The 25,580-nt window shown below is 34.6% G+C and overlaps 1 protein-coding gene across 2 annotated transcripts in view; it reads left to right on the top strand.

The window, feature by feature from the left end:
* Nucleotides 1–24,008, top strand: part of Pabp2 (poly(A) binding protein nuclear 1) — a 41,182-nt gene extending 17,174 nt beyond the window's left edge. For both annotated transcript variants that reach the window (XM_089095364.1, XM_089095362.1), the window contains exons 2-8: nt 2,246–2,378; nt 6,999–7,104; nt 10,024–10,091; nt 12,784–12,978; nt 15,516–15,661; nt 19,234–19,301; nt 23,773–24,008. In XM_089095364.1, coding sequence (XP_088951490.1) covers nt 2,277–2,378; nt 6,999–7,104; nt 10,024–10,091; nt 12,784–12,978; nt 15,516–15,661; nt 19,234–19,264 — 648 coding nt within the window. In that variant the 5' untranslated portion in view covers nt 2,246–2,276 and the 3' untranslated portion in view covers nt 19,265–19,301; nt 23,773–24,008. The remainder of the gene's footprint in view (nt 1–2,245; nt 2,379–6,998; nt 7,105–10,023; nt 10,092–12,783; nt 12,979–15,515; nt 15,662–19,233; nt 19,302–23,772) is intronic.
* Nucleotides 24,009–25,580: the final 1,572 nt, after the last annotated feature.

Below are 25,580 nucleotides of genomic sequence, written 5' to 3'. Positions count from 1 at the left end.
ACCCAAAATGATTTGAAGCAAAGTCATTTAATAATTCAAAACTAAAACACGGAAATTACTGAGAATGAGTAAACAAAACCTAAAATAGCCAGAAATTAAAACAAGTGATCAAACATAAAACTAATTGATGCTGCTATGTATGAATTGATGAAACCAAAAACAAACAGATTAAAAAGAATAATCAAGCCAAACCTTAGACAAAGAGTATTTACCACAAATTAGAGATACCCGCCTCCCCCTAAGTCTCTGAAGGCAAGAGTGTCATTTGTGTTCTATTGAAACAATAGTACTTTTATATGTCAAAACATAAAAAACGAACGAAATCGTAATACTAGTCAAGATATGCTGGTGGGAAAAACAATATTCATCATATAATCACCTTGCAACTCTTAATTCTTTTTGCTATTTTTTGTGTTCGCTTCCTGGAATGATTTTACCTCCCTTTGTCATACAAAATGTATTAATATCATGCAAGAATAGTCCATGCCAAGCTATAAAAAAACCCTGCTAGGTCTCAGCCTGGGCCCCTTGGTAGATTGAGATGTATATGTCTACAGGGGGGGGGGGTAATCATAAGATGAAGGGTGTCTACAGGATGGGGATCAGGATTGCTTCAGCCCTCTAAATGATCAAAAATTGTGCAAGTTTTATATTCATATGAATTATAATAATATAAATAAAGACCGAGAATTATAGAGATTTGTTGGATTATGTTGGCAGCTTAAAAAATCTTATTGCATCAAGTTTTGTCAATGCTGCTACTATTAAATATGTATTTTCACTGTTATGCCTTTCAGGCCCAAATGCAAGAACTTGCGTAGAGGGCTCATATTTCAAAAGGGGGCAGGAAAAACAAAACAAATTATAAGAGAAATCAAATAAGTCGTGAGAAATTGCAGTGTTTTGTTGATTTTGAGAGAGGTCAATGACCCCTTGTGTGTGTGCTAGATCAAATGTGAATACGGGAAGGATTTTGAGAGGGAGATGATGCTTTAAGGGGACACAACTGGACTGAAAACTAACGGTAGGTAAATTATGGAGAAAACATAAGCTATAATAGAAAAAAAAAACAAAATCACGAGATTTGAATGGATCTGAAGGTATCGCCTAGCTTAGCCTACATGCGAGGCCTGAAGCATATCTGTGTCAATTGTTCAAACTTTATTTTTAATTTTGGTGCACTTTTTAGAGCAAAACTTTTAGACTGTATTTTTATAATTGTTTCATATCAGCAGGTAACTTGGATTTGAGTGTCGTTTTTACTTGCGTCTCACTGATGTATTAATATCATGCAAAAATAGTCCATGCCAAGCTATAAAAAAACCCTGCTAGGTCTCAGCCTGGGCCCCTTGTAAGCCATACTTCCGCTTTCCCCTCCCACATACACCCTGTCCCCAGCTGTGCCCCTGTCTCTAGCTATCCTTTAGATACTCACTGAAAGTGTTTTGTGTCTTACTGCAGTAAAATATTATTTGATACCACACATATGCACACGTTTCTTAAATTTTTGGCCAAACTAAAAGCTATCAAGCTTTTAGCTTCAATTTTCTCTCCATGGTAGTGCCGTTTTAAAAGTTACCGTATTCGTGTCAATACTGTGTGATCCTATCAAGCAGCTATAGCATGCATAATTTCAAACTACTAGCAGTTTTGGGTTATAAGATACAATATTAAATACCATCCTCTACAGTTTTATCAATAGCTCCCTTCTACCAAGAAACAGAAAAAGAATAGCTCGAAATAAAAGTACAGAAAACAAAGGAACGTGTCATCATTTCTTTGAACTTGGGTGTTTCTGTATAATCAAAAGGCAGGTTTTTTTTAATAGTTACCCAAAAAGTCACTTTTTGAATTCCAGTGGATATAGAACTTGTAATTCGTTAGGAGGCCAACTAATGTTTTGATGAAATAGAAAAGCATGAAAGATTCATTTGAGGAAAGCTCAAATTCCAAAAGCATACTGTAAATTAATTGTATATTTATTAGTAATAATCCTGTGGTAGCACAGTGGATCGATGATCTGATTTGTATTATGGGGCTCTTGGTTTGATTCCTGCTTCCGCCAGGCTGGTCCACAGGTTTCCTACTTGTCTCTGTAAAAAAAGACCAAGGAACTGAAACGTCGACTTGACACTTTATGTGCCATCAATGGCTCTGTGATGCTATTGTTTCATATCCAATTAATTTTAACCTAGTATTACTCAGTTTTGTGTGATTGTACTTTAATTAAATAATTATGTTTCAGGTTTTATAGCTTTCACTTTGTATTACCTGATATGGAAGATCAAGTTCATGGATATGAAGCTGAGGAGCATGATCAATATGGTGCTCATCAAGGATATGAAGGTCATGAAGTAGATCAGTCCATGGATGATCCTGTAGGTTTAATCAGCTTTATTGTTATTAATAAAGTGAAAAACATTAATTTATAATTAACTGGGGTGCTCACAATCTTGATTATAAAAAATAATATGTAATAAAACCAAGACACATTTTGTGCAAAGAATAGAATTCTGTGAAGTGAATGTTGATATGTTTTTCTTTTAAATTCAAATTTGATATCTACTGGTACAGAAGCTCAGAAAGTTCCAGTGTCACGGATTGGAGCATGGGAAATCACCCCCTAGATTTTGATAAGTATTTTTTTCTGGTATTCTATTAAAAAAAAATCGAAAATAAAACTATTACCCCCTCCCCCCTCCCTGGATTTCAACAAAAGCCTTTTTTGTGTATTCACAAAAAATCAGTAAAATCTCTTGCTCCCTATATTTTTGTGAATTGGTACCCCTGGCTAGCTCTTTTGAAAAACTAGGTAAGTTTCCATAGAGATAAATTAAATATATGTAATTGAAGTTTTGTTTTATGAATTTTCTTTTTGCATTAAACAAGGTCTTAGGAATATATTTTCTTTGATCTTCTTCTTTTTTCTCCAGTATTTATCACCAAAGTTTGTATAATCTACTCATAGCCAATGCAGAAATGTTTAATAAGTGGAGAGTGATATGTCTCCCATGTATTTATTTATTATTTCTTATTTTTTTTACTGACTGCTTTGAATAGTACGGGTGGTCACAGGGATTTTGAGGAGGCTCATTTCGTCATGAATTGAACGTTCAAGACCTCTTTTGAAGTCCCAAAGGTGATCGGAGCGTAATAAGCGCTGCTCCTCTGTTGCAGCTTACTCCCAGGTATCCTCCTCCCCTGTGACATTGGATAAAAACTTGAGATAGCTGTTTTAGTCAAAATGAGTGGAAGTATTAATCGAAGGATGCAAAACTTTTCACGATTCGAGTTCTAATCTGGGTTCGACCTTGATGTCTCACTTTCAATAAGGTTCATGATTCCAAGAATACTTATCTCTTTTTTTCGTAGTATTGATGACAATTATAAGATTTAGATAGCCACATCACCATGTCAACTTTGTTTTAGAATGTTTTTGATGCAACAATTAATTTTAAATAATTTGCCGTTTCCAAATTTCAGGCTTATAACTAATCACGACTAATAACGAAAGAAATACTTAAAACTTATTTTGAGTATAGGAATTCATAGCCTGTTCTCATATTTTATTGTTACTTAACCTTATTTATATTTTTTTTTTCAGTAGACTTTCTTGCTTTTTGTGTTGAAATGAGCTTTACCTCTGGCTATGTCAATTTATTTTGATTTATTTATTATTTTTTTTTTAATTAAACAGTTCTAATTGATTCCAAGTTTAACTTAATTTATTCCTAGTTTAAGTTAAACTAATACAGAGGGCAGGGCAACTCTCTCCTCAAAGGTGAGCAGTTTGTAGAATAGTTCATAAAAGTGTACTTTCTAGTCTTAGAGCCAGAGATTTGGAAGTATCTTTTGTGGGTCTTGTCTGATCCCCAGCCACCTTCCAATGGATAAATGTAACTATAGATGCTAGATGTGATACAGCTGTGACAGTTATAAACATCAGAAGAATTTAAGAAGGTTGCTCCCAGACACCCTCCCGCCTTTTCCCTCCTTGTTCACCCTAAGTATATATTAATGTTTTTGCCTTTTGGTGGTTTTGCAGATTGTTTTTAGCCTTAAGAAGATCAAAGGGACCCGTCATCTGATTAATTTGATTTAATGAATTGAAGATTTGCATCCAAGTAAGGAAGGCATACAAATATATTTCCACGCCATTAAAATCGCCCAAATAAAAATAAAGAAAATGCTGATTTCGAAGTTCTATCATAGCATAGTTTCTCTTTATATAGGAAGGGCAGGGTTTCCTTAATAATTTATTATTTTCTTTTATAGCTGAATTATGAATATAAAATGAGTCACATTTGGCTTATTAATAGTTAATCAGAGATATACGAAGAAGATGCTTAGGCAAGTGGCCCCTAGAATTTTTAGGTTTCCTGTATTTTTCATCCAAAATCTTATATTTTCCAGTATAATTTTCGTATTTTATCAAGCTGTTGCCCCTCTGTGGTAAAATACTGCTTACGTGCCTGGTAAATGAGCAGTATTCTAAACGATAAATGGCACTTTAGGAACCAAACTTCCATGAATAATCTAAGAAAATAGAAAAAAAAACTGAAAAAAAAACATTGTCAAGCTATAACGATCTTTATTTTATTATATTTCATTGATCAAATCTAATATTCATAATTAAGCAGTATTCTGTTGCTTGCAAATTCCTGCATACAAAAAGAATTATTTAAGCTCAGGAAGTTCAAATAACAGCTTTGCTTAAAAATCAAATACAACCTTTTTTGTTTGTTTTCTTTTTTCAAAAAGCTTAAGTACACAGCGGAATCCTCTTTAGAATTGGGAAAATTTATTCTGAGTCCTTATATGATTCCGATCTTTCGAAAAATTTTGATTATCTCAATTCCGATTGGTCATCCAATCATTAATTTGAAGATCCAAAAAATAAGCTTCGAGAGGACCTGCGTAGCTATAGGGTAAGTGGTGCTTATTGCTCTAAATGGTGCTTATTGCTTATTTTTCACAGTTATGTTTAAGTGGAAAAGACGGATACATGGCACCTTTTTTTTACCCAGATCAAACAAAGATTTAGGCTCTGAGAGTGTGGACAGCCTCCCTGGACAGCCTCCCAGTCAAGATAGTGATTAAAAGGAGTCAATTCTAAAAAAGTAATTTTTCTGTCGTTAAGCTTTATCTGCAGCAGTAGTTTGGCTGAAAGAGTGGAAATGTATGTACATCTTTGAGTGTTTGATTAGATTGAAACCCACGTGGCAGGAAACTTAATAGTCTAAAGGAAAAGGAGGTACCTGCCATGAAATACTTTTGGCCAGCCAAGACCAAAAGAGTTGACCAAGACCTTGGAATATTTTGATTAGCATAGACCAAAAAAAGATATCAGATTTGGAATATGTTCAATAAGTTCAGACCAAAAGGAATTACTGGACTTGGAACATTTTGAGTCGGACCAGACCAAATTAGTTGTCAGACTTCGATTTTCTTTTTCAATCAGCCCATGCAAAAAGGCGTTACTAAATGTGGAATATTTTTGTCGATCATGAAACCAACACAGACCAAGAGGAATTCTCGGACTTCAAATATTTTAAAAGATTTTGTGATCTGCTTGATACTTACAGAGCTTCTACCCTTTCCCAATTGGACCTCACAAGGGACAATTAATTCATTACGAAAAATGTGTTCTGATTGGCTTTAAACTTGAGGAATGTGTACCCTGGCCTAGCAAGCTTCAACATGCAGCACATTTTGCCAAAAGGGCATAAGTTCAAGCGCAATTATTTTCGTTCATTCGTCTTGAGACTGTCTGAAAATATGGACAAAAGGGACCTTACAGCACAATCAGGTCTTGGTCAAAGGAGGCTAAGTTTAAGTAGAACATCTGGGGCTGAGTTGTGTGTAACATTTGGTATTGTAATTAGTTGTCATTAGAAGTAGTAGTTTTATGCAGGTAAACCCCAGGAATTAGATGTTTTTAAATTTTTCTGTGAGGGGAGGGAGGTCAAATATCCAAAAAAGTATGCTTTTTGGCTCAGGTTGTCCTTGGGGCTCTGTTTGATCCGCTTTAGGGGGCGGGGGCGTCTTCAACTATTCTTTATCTTTGTAGGTATTTTTACTGTGGTGATTTTCTTAATAATAAGGGAGCATTGGCTTCAAAGCTGTATCCGATGCTAAATATTTTTCCTGGAATATGGTTTTGAAAGCAAAATTTGACTAAAATTGGTATTTTGGCTCAAAAGACCTCTTTTTCTTTTAGGGATAAGGGCGATGGTATGCCAGAGAAAATATGTGTGCAACAAAAGGAGGAGAAACAGGGCACTTTTTCAATACTAATTTCATTTAAATTCTTTTATAGATCAAGGTTTTGTAAACAAATGTCACTACTTTTTTAGGTAAACAACTGTTTATACGTTGATTTTTTTTAACTAACGTTCTGCACAGGCTTGCAAAATAGAATTGCATGGTATGCTGCTAGTCCTTTACCCGGTTTAACTAAAAGGTATTGCATTTGTTGGCCTTTTGACTGAAGCAATTAACATATCATTTTTAGAATAGCCCTCTTCTCCACCAAAGGGTCTCTAAATATATGACAAATGGCGGTGGAAAGAGAAAACCATTTTAGAAGAAGGCAAGCGGGCAAACCTTATGAAAGATAACTTCCGAGGCCATGTAGAAACTTACCTTTGAAGGTAGTAGTTGGTCCTAGCTGTGAATATTATGGCAATTGAATCGTTCTACCTAGTATTTGCGTATAGGAACCTAATTCGAATAATTTATGCTCTTTGTTTATTCCAATGTGAACTATCTCATTCGTGTTTTGTTTTTATTTCTTTTATGTTCTGTCCATTAAGTTTGAAGCTTAAAAGAACATACTGCCTTATTTTCTCTCATTTGTCTATATATTGGGCATCTTTGGATATTTGCCGCCTGCTTTGTGTGTGCTAGTGGCATCGATATACTCTGTGATCACTCAGGTGCGGAGGCCTATACCTGTATGCTTAGTATATTTTAATGTTTCATTTTTTTATTTTAAGGAGTTAGAAGCAATCAAAGCAAGAGTGCGCGAGATGGAGGAAGAAGCAGAAAAATTGAAACAGCTTCAGAGTGAAGTTGATAAGCAGATTCTTGGAAGTCCTGGAAGTAAGTATTTCCCCTTTTTTTGTCCATAACCCAATTATCTTTTGTTTATGGGTTTTCTGTGTAATTATCTCAGAAACAGTAACAATTTGTGTTGCTTCATCCGCTTGCAAGTTTTTAGGTGCGAATTTTGTCCTTTATTTGTTTTGTTGGGAACTTTTTTTTTTAATTTTCCATGTGAAGTTCTACTACTGCTACTGCTGACAACCCACCACAGCTTCAATCCACCTGAGGCCACTACAGCTGTGTAGAATCCTCTATCCAATTATTCGAAGTATCGCTCTTTACCCCCTCCTATGAAGTTCTTAGTTTCTTTAAATCTTTTCTCGTGACCTCTTCTTACTCCTTTTAAGGACTCATAACTTTGTTCGGACCCAGGTGGGTTGGAAAAACCACAATTTCAGTCGACGTATCACACTCTTCACCCATAAAGCTTCCTAACGATTTTAACTTTTCATTCGTTATAGTTCTGGAAAGTGGAACAGAGTTACACACAGCTTTTTTTTTTTTTTTTTTTTTTTTTTTTTTTTTTTTTTTATACACATGTCGTCCCAATGAGTGTCTAAAACTATCCATGGATGGTTCCCCTAGAAAATATCTAGTGTTGCATACTTAAATCTTTCGATGTGCTCTCTTTTCAGTTACATTCACCGCCTTTATTACTATGAATCCTAGTACCCTAATTTTGCGGTGAAGATTTGTCTTTCTGTTCTTTCAAACTTTTTACAACTTCGAATTTAACAACGTCTATTCTACGACTGCGTTGCGTCTTGACTAATCTACTTATTTTAATTCAACTGCATCCATCAGCTTTACGAATAAGGCTATCTAGGCAAATGAAACTCTTCGCTAGGTCTATCTTTCTATCCCCTAACTTCGCCTTTTTATTCTCGTTTAGTCCTGATTTACGCAACTTAATTTCCTTAAAGTTATTTTTCAAAGCTTTTGTTGTACCTTGAAATCTTAAAATCATCAAAGCTCGTTTCATTTCGCTTTTATGTTTTGCTTTTATGACATTTTTGCCTTGGCCACAAAGATTATCTGCACAATTTAAAAGAGTCCTTATAAATGAGGATGAGACATAACAGCACTAACCTCCTCTACATCTAACCAGCAACTATATTTACTTCCTATCTTACTGCTGCAACAGTTTATAATTTATAAAACTCAGGGTTAGAAGGATCTGGTAATTCAGAAACTTGCCAGTTATCAATCTAAGAATGAACATTTGGCCAATGTATCCTCTCTCCTTTCTTAAACCCACTAACCTTCTCTTAAAACTTTATCTCTATCATTTTTTGGTCCTTTAAGCGTCACAAAGGTATGTAATTTGCTTCCTACAAAAATCAAGTCAATATCTGTATATAATTACTAGACTCACTATCATAACCGATGCTAGACGTTTGGTCCCAGAACCCCTCCCCCATGGAAAATTCCCCCACATGCAAAATTGAGCAGCCACAGAAAATATACAAAATGGGTATCTCGAAATGTTGATCTGATGCTCTAAGGGGTAACGAAATAACCAGATGTCCATTTTTTTTATGAAATTCAAAAAGCCTTTTAAGTAACAAAATTGAATAAAAATGAATGGAACAAAACAGTTTTTTAAATTTCCTGTTAAGAAGAAACGATCAAAAATGGGGTTTTTGAGGCCAAAGGAAAATACTGAAAAAAACACAAAACGAATATTTGGAAAGGACAACCGCCTCTCTTCTTCAGCCCGAACCAAAAAAATATTAAAGGAAAATGCCAAAAAAGGGGCAAAGAAAAAACCAAAAACAAATGTGCAGAGTGAATGTGAAAAAACAAACCAATAAAAACTAATGAAAAACCAAAATTAAAAGATAAATAAAATTCAATAAAAGTCAAAATTAGAAGAATAAAAACTAAATATCTGACAAATAACTTCGTTTTGTGTTTTTTCAGTATTCTGATTTGGCTTTTTTGATCCTTTCTTCTTTAGATTATGGCTGGCCAATGTGGTTTATTAAATTTTCTGAGCAAAAATACGAAATTGGACAGAACTTCTTATTCCAAATAAGCAAGCAATAATTTAGGTAAACAAAAATAAAAAGGCATAGAAAACAAAATAGAGAATGGGGTGTTTATAAAGTCAACGAAAATGCTGGAAGAAACAAGACGAGTATTCGGTGAGAACAACCACTTCTCTTCTTTAGCACTATAGGAAGAAGTATAAAAAAAAAATAAGTTCACATTTTCAGAGCGAAAATGGACAGAACTCCTTATTCGGAATAAGCAAGCAGTATTCGAAATAAGGAAGCAATATTTTAAGTAAACAAAAACAAAATAAGCGAAGAAAATCATTGCGAATGTTTTTTTTTTTTTTTTTTTATAAAGGGACATGGGAAAAGGGCTAGTTGCCGTCCAATATTTTTGGTTAGTTTAAAGGGTACTATCGAGAGTTCTAATCCTTTTTCTTGGAAGTTGAAAGTGCTTGGAGACCAACCAGCCTCTGTTCTAGAACCGTTTTGGATATCTGGTCCTTTTATCACACCTTAGGACATCTGATCGACGTTTTGTACCTATTTTGTACTTCTTCTATGGCTGCTCAGTTTTGCGTGTGGATAAATTTTCCATGGGTAAGAATTATCCGGGGGAGAAAACGCCGGCCCCCATCATAACCATTCTTCTAAATGTTTACTTAAAGGGATTAGTGAACGGTTTGTCAAAATCACAATGTATATCCCCTTCATTAGGAATTATACTTTCAATTTCTGTATAGTTTTCTCTAACTGTGTAATCATCATATTAAAGAAAAAAAACTCATTTACCACGCATTCAACCCGCAAAGTCTCATTATTTTTCAATCCTTTCTTAATAGATATAATAATTAGAGAAATAAATCGAATTTGTGACTTTTTTTTCTCTTGTGCATCCTCTAACTGACTTTCTTTTCAGATCAAGCTTTAAATGTTTCAATAGAGGATAAAATGGAAATTGATGCAAGATCCGTATTTGTTGGAAATGTAAGTCTTATTCATTACTGCTAATTATGTTCACTCCTGCTGAATAATCTAGTTAGCATGATTATCTGAGGACGAAGGTCCATCCTTCAAAAGTCCAATTAAAAAAGTACTCTATGGAGAGAGCAATACTTTTTCTTTTTTTTATTCCTAAATTCGCGGTGCCAGTTAGAATTAAATATCAGATTTGCCACTAGTATTTTATCAAGGTTCTAGGTGGCTATTGAATCTTCTTTTGAAAGAGTCAACAGAGAAATTTTTAGGGATATCGTCCCCAGGACGGTCATTCCAGGTCGAAGTGCAACGTCAAATGAAGCTATTCTTTAAATACTCTATTCTCGGCTTCCCAACTTCAAAGTAATTGGACCGAGCTGTTTGCCTTCGTTTCTGTCTTGTCGGTTTGACAATTTGGGGTACAATGCGAGAAAGCTTTAGAGAACGAGGTGAGTTTACGTAATTGTAGAAAACGGCCTTCGATGGTTTTTCAAACGTTTCACCAACAGACTGGAAAGAGTCGTGGGGAACGGCCGAACCTGCCCTATTAGCCATACTCATGATCTTTGGAATGGTTTCAATAACGTTTTGGGGGCACCAACATACAGTGGGCATCCGTACTTGGCGATGAGTCAACTTGTAAAGTAAGATGATCGAGCTGAGTGGTCGGTTGTATTTAAATGCACAATTATCTCTAAATATACATGTTGGCTGTTATAATAAAAATAATAAAAAAAGCAGAAAAATGAAATTAACAGCCTTCATTTCTATTGGTGATTTAAGCAATTTTGAGCTGGATTTCTTTTCTTATAATTGTCAGGAAAAAGCAAATGCAGTTATTTGAGTTTTTTGAATAAAAAAGTTACTGATGAAAGGTGAAAGGTTTTTTTTTTTTGTAAATTCGATTAGTATTTTGGAAAAAATGTCTTGAATTCTTATACATTTATTTTTGGGTGTAAAAAATATTTTTGTATTTTCATCGTTTTCATAAAAAAAAGGTTGAAAAATTTGATGTGGAGACGACTTTGAAACAACCTATAGCTTTGATAGTCCAACAACTATTACTTTAAGTCTAATGGGTCGACCACAAAATTATTGAAAGTAAAGAAAAATAGTATTCTGAAATGCAGTCCGAAAATCGCTTAGTTATAATTTTATTTTGTCACTGTTTCTTTAGTATTCTTAATATGTTAGCCAATAGCGAGCAAGGGCAATAATTATAAAAGCTAGCTGTGATCTGGGCTTATCATTTCTGTGACTTTCTAAGCAGTGGGGTCATTAAGACTCGTCAGAACTCTGAAAAACTGACGGCGAACAAATTAAGGATTTACCTTAAGTGAGTGTAGGCTACTACAATTCTTGGTTCAGGATTAAAGGTAATTAATATATACTATGGGCTCAGTTATAATTGCCGAATGTGTACCCAGGGGCCCTTTTCTTTATTTCTGTACTTAATAAAAATATCCTATAGTTATATTGTTTAACCATTAAATCAAAGGCACAGACTATGTATAATCTGTATGCGCTGTATACAGACTCTCTGTAAAGTCTCAGTATACTCTGGGTTTAAATTTAAGTGAGAATGAAGCTTTGGTGGCCAGTTTGTATATTCCTATATATTTTTTTTATTTGCTGCGTAAAACGCAGCTTGTGTTTATAGTGCAACAATTTGAAATCTTAGTTGTACAAAAAGAAGTTACACAACGCATTTTGTAATGCCAAGGCTGATTTAAAAAGGGGTAAACAATCCTTTTCTTCCTAAATACGTTTAAAACAGCAATGTAATAATCAAATTTACTGAACACTTAAACTAGATGCATGGCTTGAAAAAAAAAAAACAACTTACAATTCATAATATTTTTTAAACATTATGCAGTTGTTTTTCCTAAATAAATTCACAGGATTGGATGCCTCAGCTTAAGTTTGCTATTTAGCCTTCCCATGGTTACTTTTATTATTTTTGTTCTTTTAGTGTGATACGGACTTGTGACAGAGTTTCACAAATTTTGCAAAATCGCTATTCTAGCTCAGCTTGAAATACCTATATAATTATTTTGACTTTGCTCTTTGACTAAGCTGGTAAGAGGGAATAGTAACAGAACAACTCAGTTTAGTAGACTAGTTATTAATTAGATGAACAATGTTCTTTTTCCATGATGATGCGCAATAGCTTTGTGTAGGGGAGAAATAAAGGGGTTATGCAAATGAGTTTTTGCTCTTTTTACCCAAAGGCCAGGTCTAGAAATGCTAGAAAAAAAATAATATTAAAGTCAATTGCTGACTTTCGGTAATATTGCCATCCTCAGCTAAAAGAACCCATGTGATACATAAATGTTCATTGAGGTTCAGATCAATATGCCGGATTGTATCGTTAAGTATATAGAGTTCAGTTATTTATTTCATTTGGAATAAAGATCTATTATATAGCTCAGAGTCAATTGTCCCACTTTTCGGAAAACTGTTTTGGGAACTAATCGCATGTATTTACGCATATGATTTACTTTGTACTTGGAATTTGAGAATTCATAATGGAATTTACAATTTTGTATATCATTCAAAAGAGCAAAGAGAAAAGAATTTTTGACTATCAAAATGTTTTCAGAAGTTCTGCTTTTAATGACATAGGACAGTCTTTTCGGAGGTTAAGATGAGCGATATACAGAACTGATGAATAAGAGACTAATAACTTTTTTTTGTGAAGGTTGACTATGGCGCTACTGCAGAGGAACTGGAGCAACACTTTCACGGCTGTGGCTCAATCAATCGAGTCACTATTTTATGCAACAAGTTTGATGGCCATCCAAAGGGCTTTGCCTATGTTGAATTTGCTGACAAAGAGTCGGTACAAACAGCCATGGCATTAGACGATTCACTTTTTAGAGGCAGACAGATTAAGGTGATTTCGTTTGCTCGAACGTAGGAATGTTGTTTTTTGTGTACATGTTGCTGGCGATGATTTGCTAAAAAGCGGCTAGCAGGCATAGTTTTTTCATATGTAATGAAAGGTGATTTTTAAAAATTAAGCAATAATCGAATCGAGTTTACTTCCTCTAAAAGGGTATTGCAACCAAAAACTGATTGCCAAATGGACAGGAATAATTTTTAGCTTTTATATGTAATTTCTTAAGGGTTAAATAAGTTAATTTTAGGGTCAACATGAAATCAAGACTTCATCCCCTTTTCCATTGTAAACAGAATAAATATTTTTACTTGCATGTCTCCCAAGGAATCGGGATTAATTACAACAACATCGATTGTAGTTATTGATATAATATTCAAATAAATGCAGAGAAACAGTCATCCTTATGGATTAGTTAGTCCTAAAGTACGGAGTTAAAGAAGAATTATTTTCGGAAATAAATAGTTTGTATAATGTTGATGTATGATTGGTTCTTCCGCCATTGAATTTTTCTATAATATCTGTGCTTCCATTATTTGTGCTAACGAAATTGACAAATAAATCACCTGGTTTTTCCAAACCGTTTTGGTAAACAGTTCTTCAACAAAATATTAAATTCAGCTGTTGTATTAACAGTGGCAGAAAATAATCTTAATATCGAAAGCTCTATTTTCAAATTAAAAGCTTGACAAAAAATTTCTATTATTTTGTTTTCTATTTATTTTCCTAATTATCCTTAAAAATTAGTCAAATAATTTTTTTCGTTTCTGAAATAATCTAAATAAATCGTTATAATCGTTATAAAGCGAAATAATTGTTTCTGTAAATCTAAACCAACCTAAACGGTGTGATTATTTCATTTTTACAGTACAAATCTCTTCCAGTAATTTTATGTATTCGTTTTTGGTTTCAGGTGTGTATGAGGGAGGGGGGATTTGTTTGGGCTTCAGACTTCTCTAAAATATTAAGTTTTTGTAGTTTCCCCTTAATATATATGTATCCCAACGTGTGATTGGAATGAATGTTTCGGGTGATTGGAATGAATGTTCTGGTAGTTGCACATACAAAATTATTATGCAATAAGTTAGTTTAGATGTAAATCTATGTATGTTGCTAAGGCGTTCATTTGTTTATCATTAGTTTATGTAACTATGTATGTTGCTAAGTAGCTGCACTAGTAACTATGTATGTTGCTAAGGCGTTCATTTGTTTATCATTAGTTTATGTAACTATGTATGTTGCTAACAAGCTGCATTAGTAACTATGTATGTTGCTAAGGCGTTCATTTGTTTATCATTAGTTTATGTAACTATGTATGTTGCTAAGTAGCTGCACTAGTAACTATGTATGTTGCTAAGGCGTTCATTTGTTTATCATTAGTTTATGTAACTATGTATGTTGCTAAGTAGCTGCATTAGTAACTATGTATGTTGCTAAGGCGTTCATTTGTTTATCATTAGTTTATGTAACTATGTATGTTGCTAAGTAGCTGCATTAGTAACTATGTATGTTGCTAAGGCGTTCATTTGTTTATCATTAGTTTATGTAACTATGTATGTTGCTAAGTAGCTGCATTAGTAACTATGTATGTTGCTAAGGCGTTCATTTGTTTATCATTAGTAACTATTTTTTTTGTCACCATATGTAGTTCACCTACCTCCGACACTTTTTGAAAATATGCCCCTCCTTCCTAAAAAAAAGTCCTCTGTGCGTTCCTGATTGTTTCTTGTTTATATTTTTTTAGTTCAACCATGAATAATTGTAGTTGTATTGAAAGAAAATTCAGTTGTTGTCGTGTGGAGGAATGTTTCAAAATAGTATTGTCATAATGAAAAGAATGTTGGTGGAAATGATAAAACGCGATGAACTAATAGAGAAAACGCTTCACGGTGTCACTGCAGTTGAAAAATAAAAAGTTACAATTATAAGGTTGTGCATTAAGTGACTCACTTTAGTTATATTTGTAGATTATATGTTTTTTGATAATGAAACAAACTATTTTTCAGAAAAAGAAATTATTTTGCATTTTCTGCTGAGGAAAGTAAAACAACCATCTCTAAAAATGGAATATTAAGGGGAAGGCGAAGCTCCTGAAGATGCTTTGGTTTGCATAATTTTTAAAGTTTCAATGGTAATTTGATTTGCCACTTCATTTTTGTCTCGGATGTTCATTTCTCTGTGACTGTGCCTTCTTAAGACGTAACTTGTTTTGAAATCTTAAAACTGATAGAGCCTGCCATAAGTACACAGATTTCCGACAAGGCCTACTGGGGAAGGGTGGTTATCAGGTCATTTTTTTCAAGGAATGGAGGCATGATTTGGGGGGGGGGGTCGAATTTTGGAATAGCGTATTTTATGCCATTATTTTTTTTTACGTCTTAGTAGGGGGAGGGGGGATTTTGGAAAATATAGGGGGATCTTACCCTCCTATTGGAAGGTATGAATCCTCATATTATTTTGTAGTTTTGAAGCAAGTTATTTTTGGATTACTTTCGTAAATAGCAATTTATCGTTCACTTTGTTCGTATTTGTAGGTTACAGTGAAGAGGACCAACCGTCCCGGTATTTCCACCACAAATCGCCCACCAAGAGGGCGTGGCTTTGCACGTGGCCGTGGAAGAGGCTATAATCCATACTACGCCCCAGCTTTTTCTGGCTACAGACCTGTCAGAAGAGCTAGGTAAGCTATTTTATTTAACTGCTTTGTTTAGAGAGATTACTAAGAAAAAATTCAGTTAGATTTTTATTGTGGAGTTTTTGTAATATGGATCGGGCGGTGTATGACTAATTTCATTGCATCACTTTGGATACTTTGGTTAAATGTTGTCTTGATTGCCGCTAAACATGTTTTCTGTTGCGACAAAAAGTTTCCCAAACCTAGAGAAAAAATTTAGTCAGTCTATGCCAGTATTTTGGACTTTAAAGAGAAATTTTTGTCTAAAAATATTATTTTGCTTCTGATATTTTTGTGGTGTGTTTATCCAATGTTTGCATTCTAAGAAGTATTTTTCTCAGAAGTATTTTTGTTGCATGCGATCGGGCAGACCTTCATTGATCAGGATAATGACCGTTTGAGTCTCTAACTTTTAGACTAAAGATTGAAAAACAGGATGAAAACATGCCCCAGAGATGTGAAAATAGAAAAATGTTCCTACTTCAAAGAAAATCTAGATTATTCTCTAAGAAAAAGTACAAGAACTATGTTATAATTCTAGGCTTGTGAATGTTTAGATCTGAAATTAATGATTCCAATAACATAAATGTCTTGTCCTGGTACAGCGGTGTATAAATGTCTGTGTTACTGTTGTTGGCCTGTCACAGAATCACATGTTTCACAGGAAACAAAAACCTTAAAGAAGAGGCTTAATCTTAATCAGTACGTATATAATCAAACAGCATCTTAAAATACTTCAGTATATCCTTTTATACGTTTTAGTTATATATTAGAAGAAAAATACTCGTAAAGACTTTAGCAAAAAACAGGGACTTGGGAAATTTTGAAACTCAATATGTAAGGATATCATAAAAATAGTGCAGTATTTTAGTATAGCCTTAGATTTGCTGCAAAGTCGCGTCTTTCATTATGAACGTTAAGTTTTGTTGATTGTTGCGCTTTATCATTTGTTTGTGTAGCGTAGCTCGCTTTATGTCAGTCATTATTTCATTTTGGATTGCAGTCATATTTAGAAGCATCGATTTTTTTTTTCTAACTGTAATACTAAGCTCTCTGGGATTTGGGACTACTACATTATTGATATTGTACTTGTATGATATACCCTCTACCGCTCAAGTTGTTCATGCATTGATGCACTGTAAAACCGGTTTCTTTCGCTAGTTTCTTTCAGCTTAGCGTGAGACAAGACAAAGAGAAGTGGCAGAATAGATGGGAAATATATAGTTAGGACTATATATTGGCACAATAGGGGGGTGTTAAGTATTTGGACAGTGTGATATCAGAAAATAATTCTTACTTCATAACATCAGAATAATTGTAGCTAACACATTTTGCATGCAGACTCGCTATAATTTATTTCCCTTCCCACCCCCTAATGTGCAAATACATAGACCAAATTTGTTTCTAAATTATTATATTTTTATCATACTTAGGTATATTCTATTAGGATTAACCTAACTTCACTTCTTGAGCGGTAGGGAATACTAGTACCGAATCTGAATTTTCCAGAAGGTAACTAAAGAAGGAAAATAAAAACTCGAAAAAAATCTTTTCATCTTTTATCTTTTTGCTCGGATGAAACACGTCTAAGCTTTTTAGAAAATAAACGTTTAGGCCACACTGCCATTCTGTTAAAAAATGAAATGAAAATATATATTAGTTTATAAATAACTGGCATAACTTATAATTAAGACAGCTAAAAACTAAGCAAAAGATTGTCGAGAGGTTTGGCTTCACTTCTAGAAGCCTTTGTCAAAGGAAAAAGGAGGAATGCTCAACTAAGCAGCCAAACAAAAAAGAAAGCAGCATAAAAAGATTAAAGAAAAAAAATTGTAGACTACAACAATGAAAAAAGAAGAAAAAACTTGCCTCTAAAAAACTGTAAACTCTTGTTTCACGGAATTTTTGCACTGATAAAGGCTTTTGGACAGGAAGCCGAAATATTTAGACTTTTTTTTATTATTTTTCAATATCTCAATCGAATATTTGCTCGTTATTTATATAACTGTATATTTTCCTTTTTTTTATTTAGAGTGGAGCAAATATAGCGAGTCGATAGTTTCAAGGGTTATTTACCGAATTTTATTTACCGAATAATGCTGGTTATTTACTGAATTTGCTTTTTTAAGACTATAGAATTCAATTTTTTTTTTTTTGCTTAAAGAATTAAGTGAACTAATGCAAATTTTACCGTGTGCTAGAACATTAACTATTGAAAGAATGCAATGAAAAAAGTTTTCGCAAAAAGAGTAGAAGGGGGGGGGGGGGCAGCCCGCCTCGTGTAAACGACAGTTGTTTCAGTCAAGTTGCAATTTTTTTTATCTTATTTCAATAGCAATTTTTCTTATCTTGTTTTTACCACCCCTTCCCGCGTGATCAAAGTGGCAGCCATTGCTGGTTTCAATCCATTCAATATCGGCAGTGTATTCCTCGAATTTCTTGCCTCATGGACAGGCACTGGACAAGATGGCCAGTGGTTTGGCGATGACTGAAATTTTCAGTAGCTGGCTCCTATTTGTGCTTACTGCTCTCGGGTACCTCTAGGAGGTCGTCACTACTGAATACACCCCCCCCCCCCCTCCCCACTCTAAGTGTAACTTATATACAATTTTTCAAGTATTTAGTTAGTGTTTTTTGTGCGCGGACAAATGTATTGCAAAAGCAGCCCTAGATTTGTAATCAGTAAGTTCAAATATCACACAGACCATTTGTGGAACCTTATTCTTAATGTGCTATATTTTGGGACTTGAATGTTAGTCCCACCTGCGAATACCGAGTCACAGTAGTGTTGATCGTAGTTAATAACGCTTTGACTATAGTTTTCTTTTGCACTAAAATAGGATAATTCTAAATATAAGAGGCGGCTGCGTTATCACGCCGTAGTATAGTCTTTGAAATTGGGACGCTATAGAGATACATTTTAGATAGTTTTAAATTGCTTGGTTATTCCAAAGTTTTTGCTCGGCAGTATTTTTGTTCTATTCCAGCAATTTTTTTTTTTTTTTTCTCTGCACAAGATAGTAGAAATTAGTACTATTGTGCTTGATGATATTGTTTAAATCTTAAGCGTTTAAATGTTTAATGTTTATTTGATCTTTTCATAATCCCCCTCCTCGCCAACACTGATTCAAGGCGATCATCCCACAAAAAAGAAGAAAAGCGCAATATTGACCATCCCGTCCCTTCCGGAGAAAATGTGAAATTTTTCATTTCGTAAATTCAAGCTTAAAACTCCCCTCTGAAGATTCCACTAATTTTCTAAAATCACGCAAGCGTTTTTATGCTAATACCTTAATTAACTTTTAAATGAATAAATTCTATTTGCAATGAAATAAGAATAAGAAAATGAACATTTTGATATAGATATTATTATTAGCAGATTTCCGCTTTTTATAAGTCCGGTTACTATTGACAAGGTCTAATGTCTACTTACCGTTCATGGTAGTGAACGGTTTGAATATACTTCGCCTTTGTTGATATTTCTCTAATATAATACGCTGTTATTGATATGTTTATTCGTATACTCAAGAGATTTAAACCGAAAGGGCCTAAAAATACTAATTTACGATCTTTTCCAGGGCTCGACGAGCTTATTATGCTCCCTATTAACTTGGATGATTTCGGGTTTCTGTCACTTCAGTGGAAGGTAAGTTTTTTACCTTTTATGCTTATTACTATTTTTAGTTTTGTTTTAATGAATACTACCATGCTATCAACTGGATGTGACACATCACTATTGGTTAGGTTTTCATGGATATAATATCTGTGTGCATAAGTCTCAGCGGCAGGGATACAGGAGTATCAAAGGATAGAATAAGAAAATTCAAAATTTTCCTCTAGAATGGGGATCATAAAACAGAGAAAGAAAGTTCCTCTGACCATTTAATTTTTTTTTTAGTACAACCACTCCCCCTCGAAAAATATAGCGTACTACTTAGTATAAGAAGGGAGCAGATCGAGACTGAGATAACTCTACGTAATCTTTTAAGGGATCGTCGAATTTGTTATATAAAACAATCTCGATAAATCTGTCACCGAAAATCTGGATTTCTCTAGATGGTTAAGGAAAAAAGTTTTTTCCTGATTCTTATCATTTGTACATCTACCCGAAGAGACTGTCAGATCTCAACAAAACTTGACAAAATAGTAAAAGCCAATGCCCTAGTATTGCTTTTGGGTATACCTATGCAATCCTCTCATCTGAGGGGGCGGGGGATAATTTCCTGCTAACAGCACCTAGTAGAAGGATTTTCGAATCTTCATAAAACTTGGTGGAAAGTAAGAGCTAGTATTTTAGTTATGTCAATTAGGGATAAGGATTGAAGTGAATTTCTTCGGAGGATGGAAAGCTAGAGGGGGCTCCTAAATACTTGTCACCAAGACATCTAACAGGAGAAATAACTGAATCTCAACCCAACATATTGTAAGGTTGAACTAAAATTCCCGGTTACGTATTCTGAGAGGCCGAGTGCATATTGGGGTTCGCCAAATTCGTTTCATCTGACTATTTGACACGAAAAAGAGTTGTATATCAATGATACTCTGTGGGGAGTAAGTGCTTGTGTTCTAGGAATGGCTTATTGGGACCCGCGGCCGTTGTGATTTCCATGGGAAAAAGGTCCGCCTAAATTGTTTTACCCTGGGCATCTTGAGGAAGCCGTCCTAGCCGAGTGGCTAGCGCTTTGGACTTCGAATCCTGCGGTCAGGGGTTCGAGTCCTGGTATCGCTGGTTATTTGGTTTGAGACGGGGTCAATGGTATGGCTCTTTAAGCTCAGCCCGAATCGACCCAGCTCTAAATGGCCACCTTGAGAAATCTGGAGAAAAACACGGGAAGTGTCGGATGATTTGCCCCCAACCACGCACTGCACTCCCGGCCAAAGGCATCGAATCAGGAGATCGGTATCTGCACAGTGCAGACCGTTGGTCAGCGTGTAATTTTTTATTTTTATTGTTGGGTGTTTTTTTTGTTTGATGTTTGTAAGTTTTTTTTTTTTGAAGAAGCTATGGGATAGTAACCAAACCTGGTTTGCAATGTCCTAGTTACTACTTCTGCGAGTTTTTACCTGATTCAACCTACATGAAGGGAGGGGTCCATAGATTCTTGTTATCAAGATTTTTACCAGGTCGGGTTGTTCGAATTTTAACAAAAGTTGATGTGAAGTATAAAAGATAGTCCTATTTATGGCTTCTGAGGATTAGGAGCCATTTTAAATTCTGTATTGTGGTGAAAGGAAGGTCGTAAGTGCATAAATCCCGGGCAATGACTTGAAGGGTCTGTCGGATCTTAATCTAACTTAATCGAAGTTAGCAACTGATGGCTCATTTCTGTCCTTTTGTCAACAACTGGCCCGATCTCTATCGGGAAGAGGAACGGTGACGCTCCTCCGTAAACTCTTGTTGAGACATCTTTCTTGAAGGGTCTTTAGGTCTCAACCAATCCCAATCAGAACTTAAAAATAGATGTCGTAGTTTTGATATTTGGGTTCCAGGATCGGGTGCGGCCTACTTGTAAGAGAAGGACAGGGGTGAGGGTTTCCAGATGCTTGTCGTAAGCATTTCAACCCGGAGAACTCCCTTCTCATTTTTCGACAAAATATAGAATGTTATTGTGAAACTTTGTTTCTTCATTTCTGATGAAGGTGAAGAAATGGGGGGGGGGGGTTCTTGTCCAAACTAATCCGCTAGGGGTCAAATTGATCCAAACTAAGGGTTAGTTTCGTGAAGGGATTGTCTATCCCTTCTGAGTAAGAACTCCGCATCTGTAGTATACTTTGCTGTTGAAAAACGCCTCTGGAGTTAAAGGCCTTTTTTTTATATTTGGCAGTACAAAAAAAACCTTAAACTATATAACCGTGTGTAAACTCGTGTTTTTCTGGATTTATCTATATTTTAATAAAGAAATAATTTTGTTTTGTCTTAGTAATGTTGGGTTACTCTTCTGAGCGTTTATATTACCAAAGAATATGGAAAACCTACAAGATAGGAAACTCGCGTTGGTCTCTCATAAGACAGTTTCCGGCGTTGTTTGGCATATACATGTAGAAAGTAGATTTCACAAACTAAGGTAGGCCCTTGTATTAAATGCGGCCTGAATTGGTGTTGAGTAAGTCATTAATGTAAATACATACTTGGGTACTTGTACTTAGACGAGGTACAGATTCTTCAACCCAATTTGGCTCCTGGCATGTTTGAGGGTTGGTGACTCACATCTAGGGTGAATTACGGTGGCGTTCATACTTTTGAAAACCAAAAGAGACTATCTGGTTGATTAGACTTTGACATCTCATCACAAAGCTACAGTAACCTCCTCATACCTTGGCAATAGAAAAAAGCCGAAGCCTTTGATGGCAAATTGTCATCAAGCGCTCGTAGCTCAACTATTCGCTAAGTTCGAGTTTGTAAATCGCTCCCAATCATTTTTGATTTAAAAACCTTTTAAGGCCACATTTTACATCTATTTAGTGCGATGGACTATATAGATCTGTTGACTATATGGTGCGATGATCTGTGTAAATGCAGGGTTTGGTCTTAAGGGCTATTATCCTTCTAGACAGTAATGACGTAGTTGTCTTCTTTTTCCTTGTATTTTAATGACAAAAATTAGTTTCCTCCCTCCCAAATGCTTTGACCACAAATAATACAAAGATTATTATGAAATTGTCACACTCATTGGAAAGCTGTGAGACCAATACATGTGCTTTGGCAAAAGCCCATCGATTTCAGAAAGTGAATTTAAGTTGGTGGTAGAAAGAGAACTCAACTAACGCCATCTTGGTTTTAAATGACAGATTCACTTTCCAAGGATAGACTGAATTGTTATTTTGCTCTGCCCTGAGGATTAACTACTAATACTTCTCCTTTTCTTTACTATTATCCCCGATTATCTAACTTATTATAGTTATTGGCTCGCTCATCTTTTGAACAAGATATGGATTAATAAAGAAACTTTCCTTCACAAAATCTTTATGGAAAAAGTTCCACACAAAAATGTTTTTCTTGATTGCTGACAATATTTTCCTTTATCTAGCTTAGGTTTTGTTATCAATAATATTTATTTTATATTGCTACTTAATAAAACTATCAACATATCAGAAAATTCATTTTATCCTCACGTTCTCGTGCATAATAAGAATGTCACAGATTTCAAGGATAAGTAGCATAAAACACCACGGACAAATGTCCAAGGTTATATATACTCATAATTCCCAAGATGTAGAATAGCCACTGATAGGTGACGTCATTTTGTTTCGGATTGGCTACTGCTCTACCCTAGCATTTGAATTACTGCGTGCATGGTGAATGTTATTGCTCTTAGATACCCAAAGTATTTGTATTAACACAGGGACGAGTAAGTATTTGCTATTATCTGTTGTAGGGGGTAGTAGAATTTACTTAGATGAGTAGTCTCTGTGACGTTTACTTAAGTTCTGTTTGTTTGTTTTAAGTGTTACTGGAAAGGATTTTTCCATTGCTTAAGTTTTTCAGTCGTATGAAACAAAGTATTTTAAGCGGGAATTTCTGCTAACTGCCCGTCAATTTTTAAGTCAATTATCAGCTTGGGTATGATGGTTAACAATGCTATAATCCTCGTAGGATAATGGTTGTGTGTAGCAATGCACATTTGCTATTTTATTTATTTGTGTGTGCATTCGATTTATGAATTGTAAATTATAACTAAGCCTTCAGTGCTCTGTAAAATTTTGGAAATTTTCACAAAGGAAGCTTGTCGGGGGTTGACTTATTCAAGAAGTGTTTGTAGAAAAATTTGAGAAAAATAACTGAAGGTGCACTAGAGTACGGATATTTGGTTCTAAAAGCTCATTTTCTTAAGCTTGACCTACCTTCTTTTTCACGCTTCTCCTTGCAGCATGCTAAAAAAAATCATTAGAAATATTTGAAGAGTCTCCTCCAAGCCTAATTAGATGACTTGATGTCAGAGTCTGGATTCCTACTTTTTTCTTGCTAAGTTAGTTAGTACTGTCTGATATATTTTTTGTGTTTTTTGGGCGATTGGAACGTTCATTTTTCCTTGTTTTAACAGTTTTCCCTTAAATTTTACCCTTCTTTTAAGGTTTTTTTTTTAACTTTATTTGACAATATATTGTGTAACTTTCAGGTGTATACACAAAAAAATATATATGTGGATAAGAAGAAAAAAAGATGAAATAGAAAAGAATATGGAAGTGGCAGAAAAGAATGAAAAGAAACAAAAAAATGACGCCACATTTGGAAAAAAAGGAATTTTAGTGTTTCATAGGTAAAACAGGTACAAGTAACATTGACATTCTCCTTGTTTGTGCTCAGTTTTGTAGGGATGATTTTCTCTAAATAAATGTGACTTTTCTTCTTGGTTCAAGTTGCACAGCCTTAAACTTATGCAAATGTGACATAGAAACAGGTAGTCAATAAGAAGGAAGTTTTTACCGCTCCTAGTTTTGATAGTTGTCTTTGCTCTTCTATGGAATCTCTGTTTGAAGAAAGGATACTTGTAGCGTTTTTATCTACTTTCCTGTTACCATGGTGCCGTTTCTAAAAAAAGAACTAAAAGTGCTAAAAAGAACTGTGCTTGCATAACAGAGAAACAGAGAGTCAACTTGTAAAATAAATTTTTTAGCTCAGAGTTCGTTTTACTTGCCTCGTAAGTTGACGTTGGAGGATTGTTTAGGTGGAATTTAACTCTTGACTTTGTACTGGCTTAAAATTTTATATATAAGAACCAATCAGGTATTTAAAAGGACAGGTTATTAGGTTGTCCTTTCTGACATACGATTAAGGAGTAAATGATGGCCTAAAAAAACCGGCACAGCCGTTAACCAATGAAATTAAAGCACACTTTTTACCGTGGAACTAATGAAAAGTAATCTTTTTTCTTCTCTTTGGTTGCATATTAAGGAATCCGTGCTCTCCCATAGCCTTTGTCATGCTCCTCAGGGTATATTCCATATAAATGAAAATAGAATGCAACCCTGCTTGACTGCTGATTCAATAAGAAACCAGCTACGAACCTCATGTTCTACCATAACCGCAGCAATACTCTTTTCGTATATAGCACTAACACTAATGTCTATCAGGTATATCAACAAGAATAGGTTTCTCTTAAAACTTTACGTAAAGCATCTCTAAGTCTAAAAAGTATCATCCCACTAAGGAATTAACCTCTTACAGAAACTAAGCTATAATTACCTACGTTCACTCTTGTGACCATTCTTATAGAGAGGTTAAATTAAAGTTCTTCCTAAAATCGCTAGGTACTTCCCCTTTTCCAAAATCACAATTGTAATATTCAGTTACTTATCTCTAACTTCATAACCACCATATTGAATAAAAAACAAAAAAACCTTTTACCACACTATCAGCACCATGCCTTATTATTCTTTAATCCTTTTAGTACTGTCTACTAATTCCTTCTCGCAAAATAAATCTTCCTTCGCATCCAAAGTGTCACGAACTTTTTATTATTTTCTATGTCACTTCTTGTAACTTTATCACGGTTGAGCAGCTTCTCAAAACGTACTGCCCATCTCTCTCTAGCTCTTTCCTTATCACTATTATGGCCCCGTTCCTATTATTAACTGGAACGCGCCCAAATTGAGTGTCCCCAATCAATTTTTTAACATATCAGTACAATATTTTGTTATTGTACCGTCTGGCTCCATCTCCCAGATCTCTTGTCAATTTTATCCCTGGCCTCCATGTCTTATCTCCGTAACTCTTATTTTAATGCTTTTTCTACTTTCCTTACATTCCTCTATTTTCATATGATCTGTCAAATATACTGGCTTTTGGCATTCAAAATTAAATTAAAAATATTGAATTAAATATTTGTATTTGATTTTCTTAATCTTAATTTTGATGTCTTACTTCGAACAAACTACTTTGATAATGCGTTACTTTTTATAAACACTGAGTTTAAAGGCATTAAAT

The sequence above is a fragment of the Artemia sp. Qi Xiang Cuo genome, chromosome 10 (assembly GCF_049724085.1).
Source record: "Artemia sp. Qi Xiang Cuo chromosome 10, ASM4972408v1, whole genome shotgun sequence".
Taxonomy (NCBI): domain Eukaryota; kingdom Metazoa; phylum Arthropoda; class Branchiopoda; order Anostraca; family Artemiidae; genus Artemia; species Artemia sp. Qi Xiang Cuo.
This window is presented reverse-complemented; position numbering and strand designations above follow the sequence as displayed.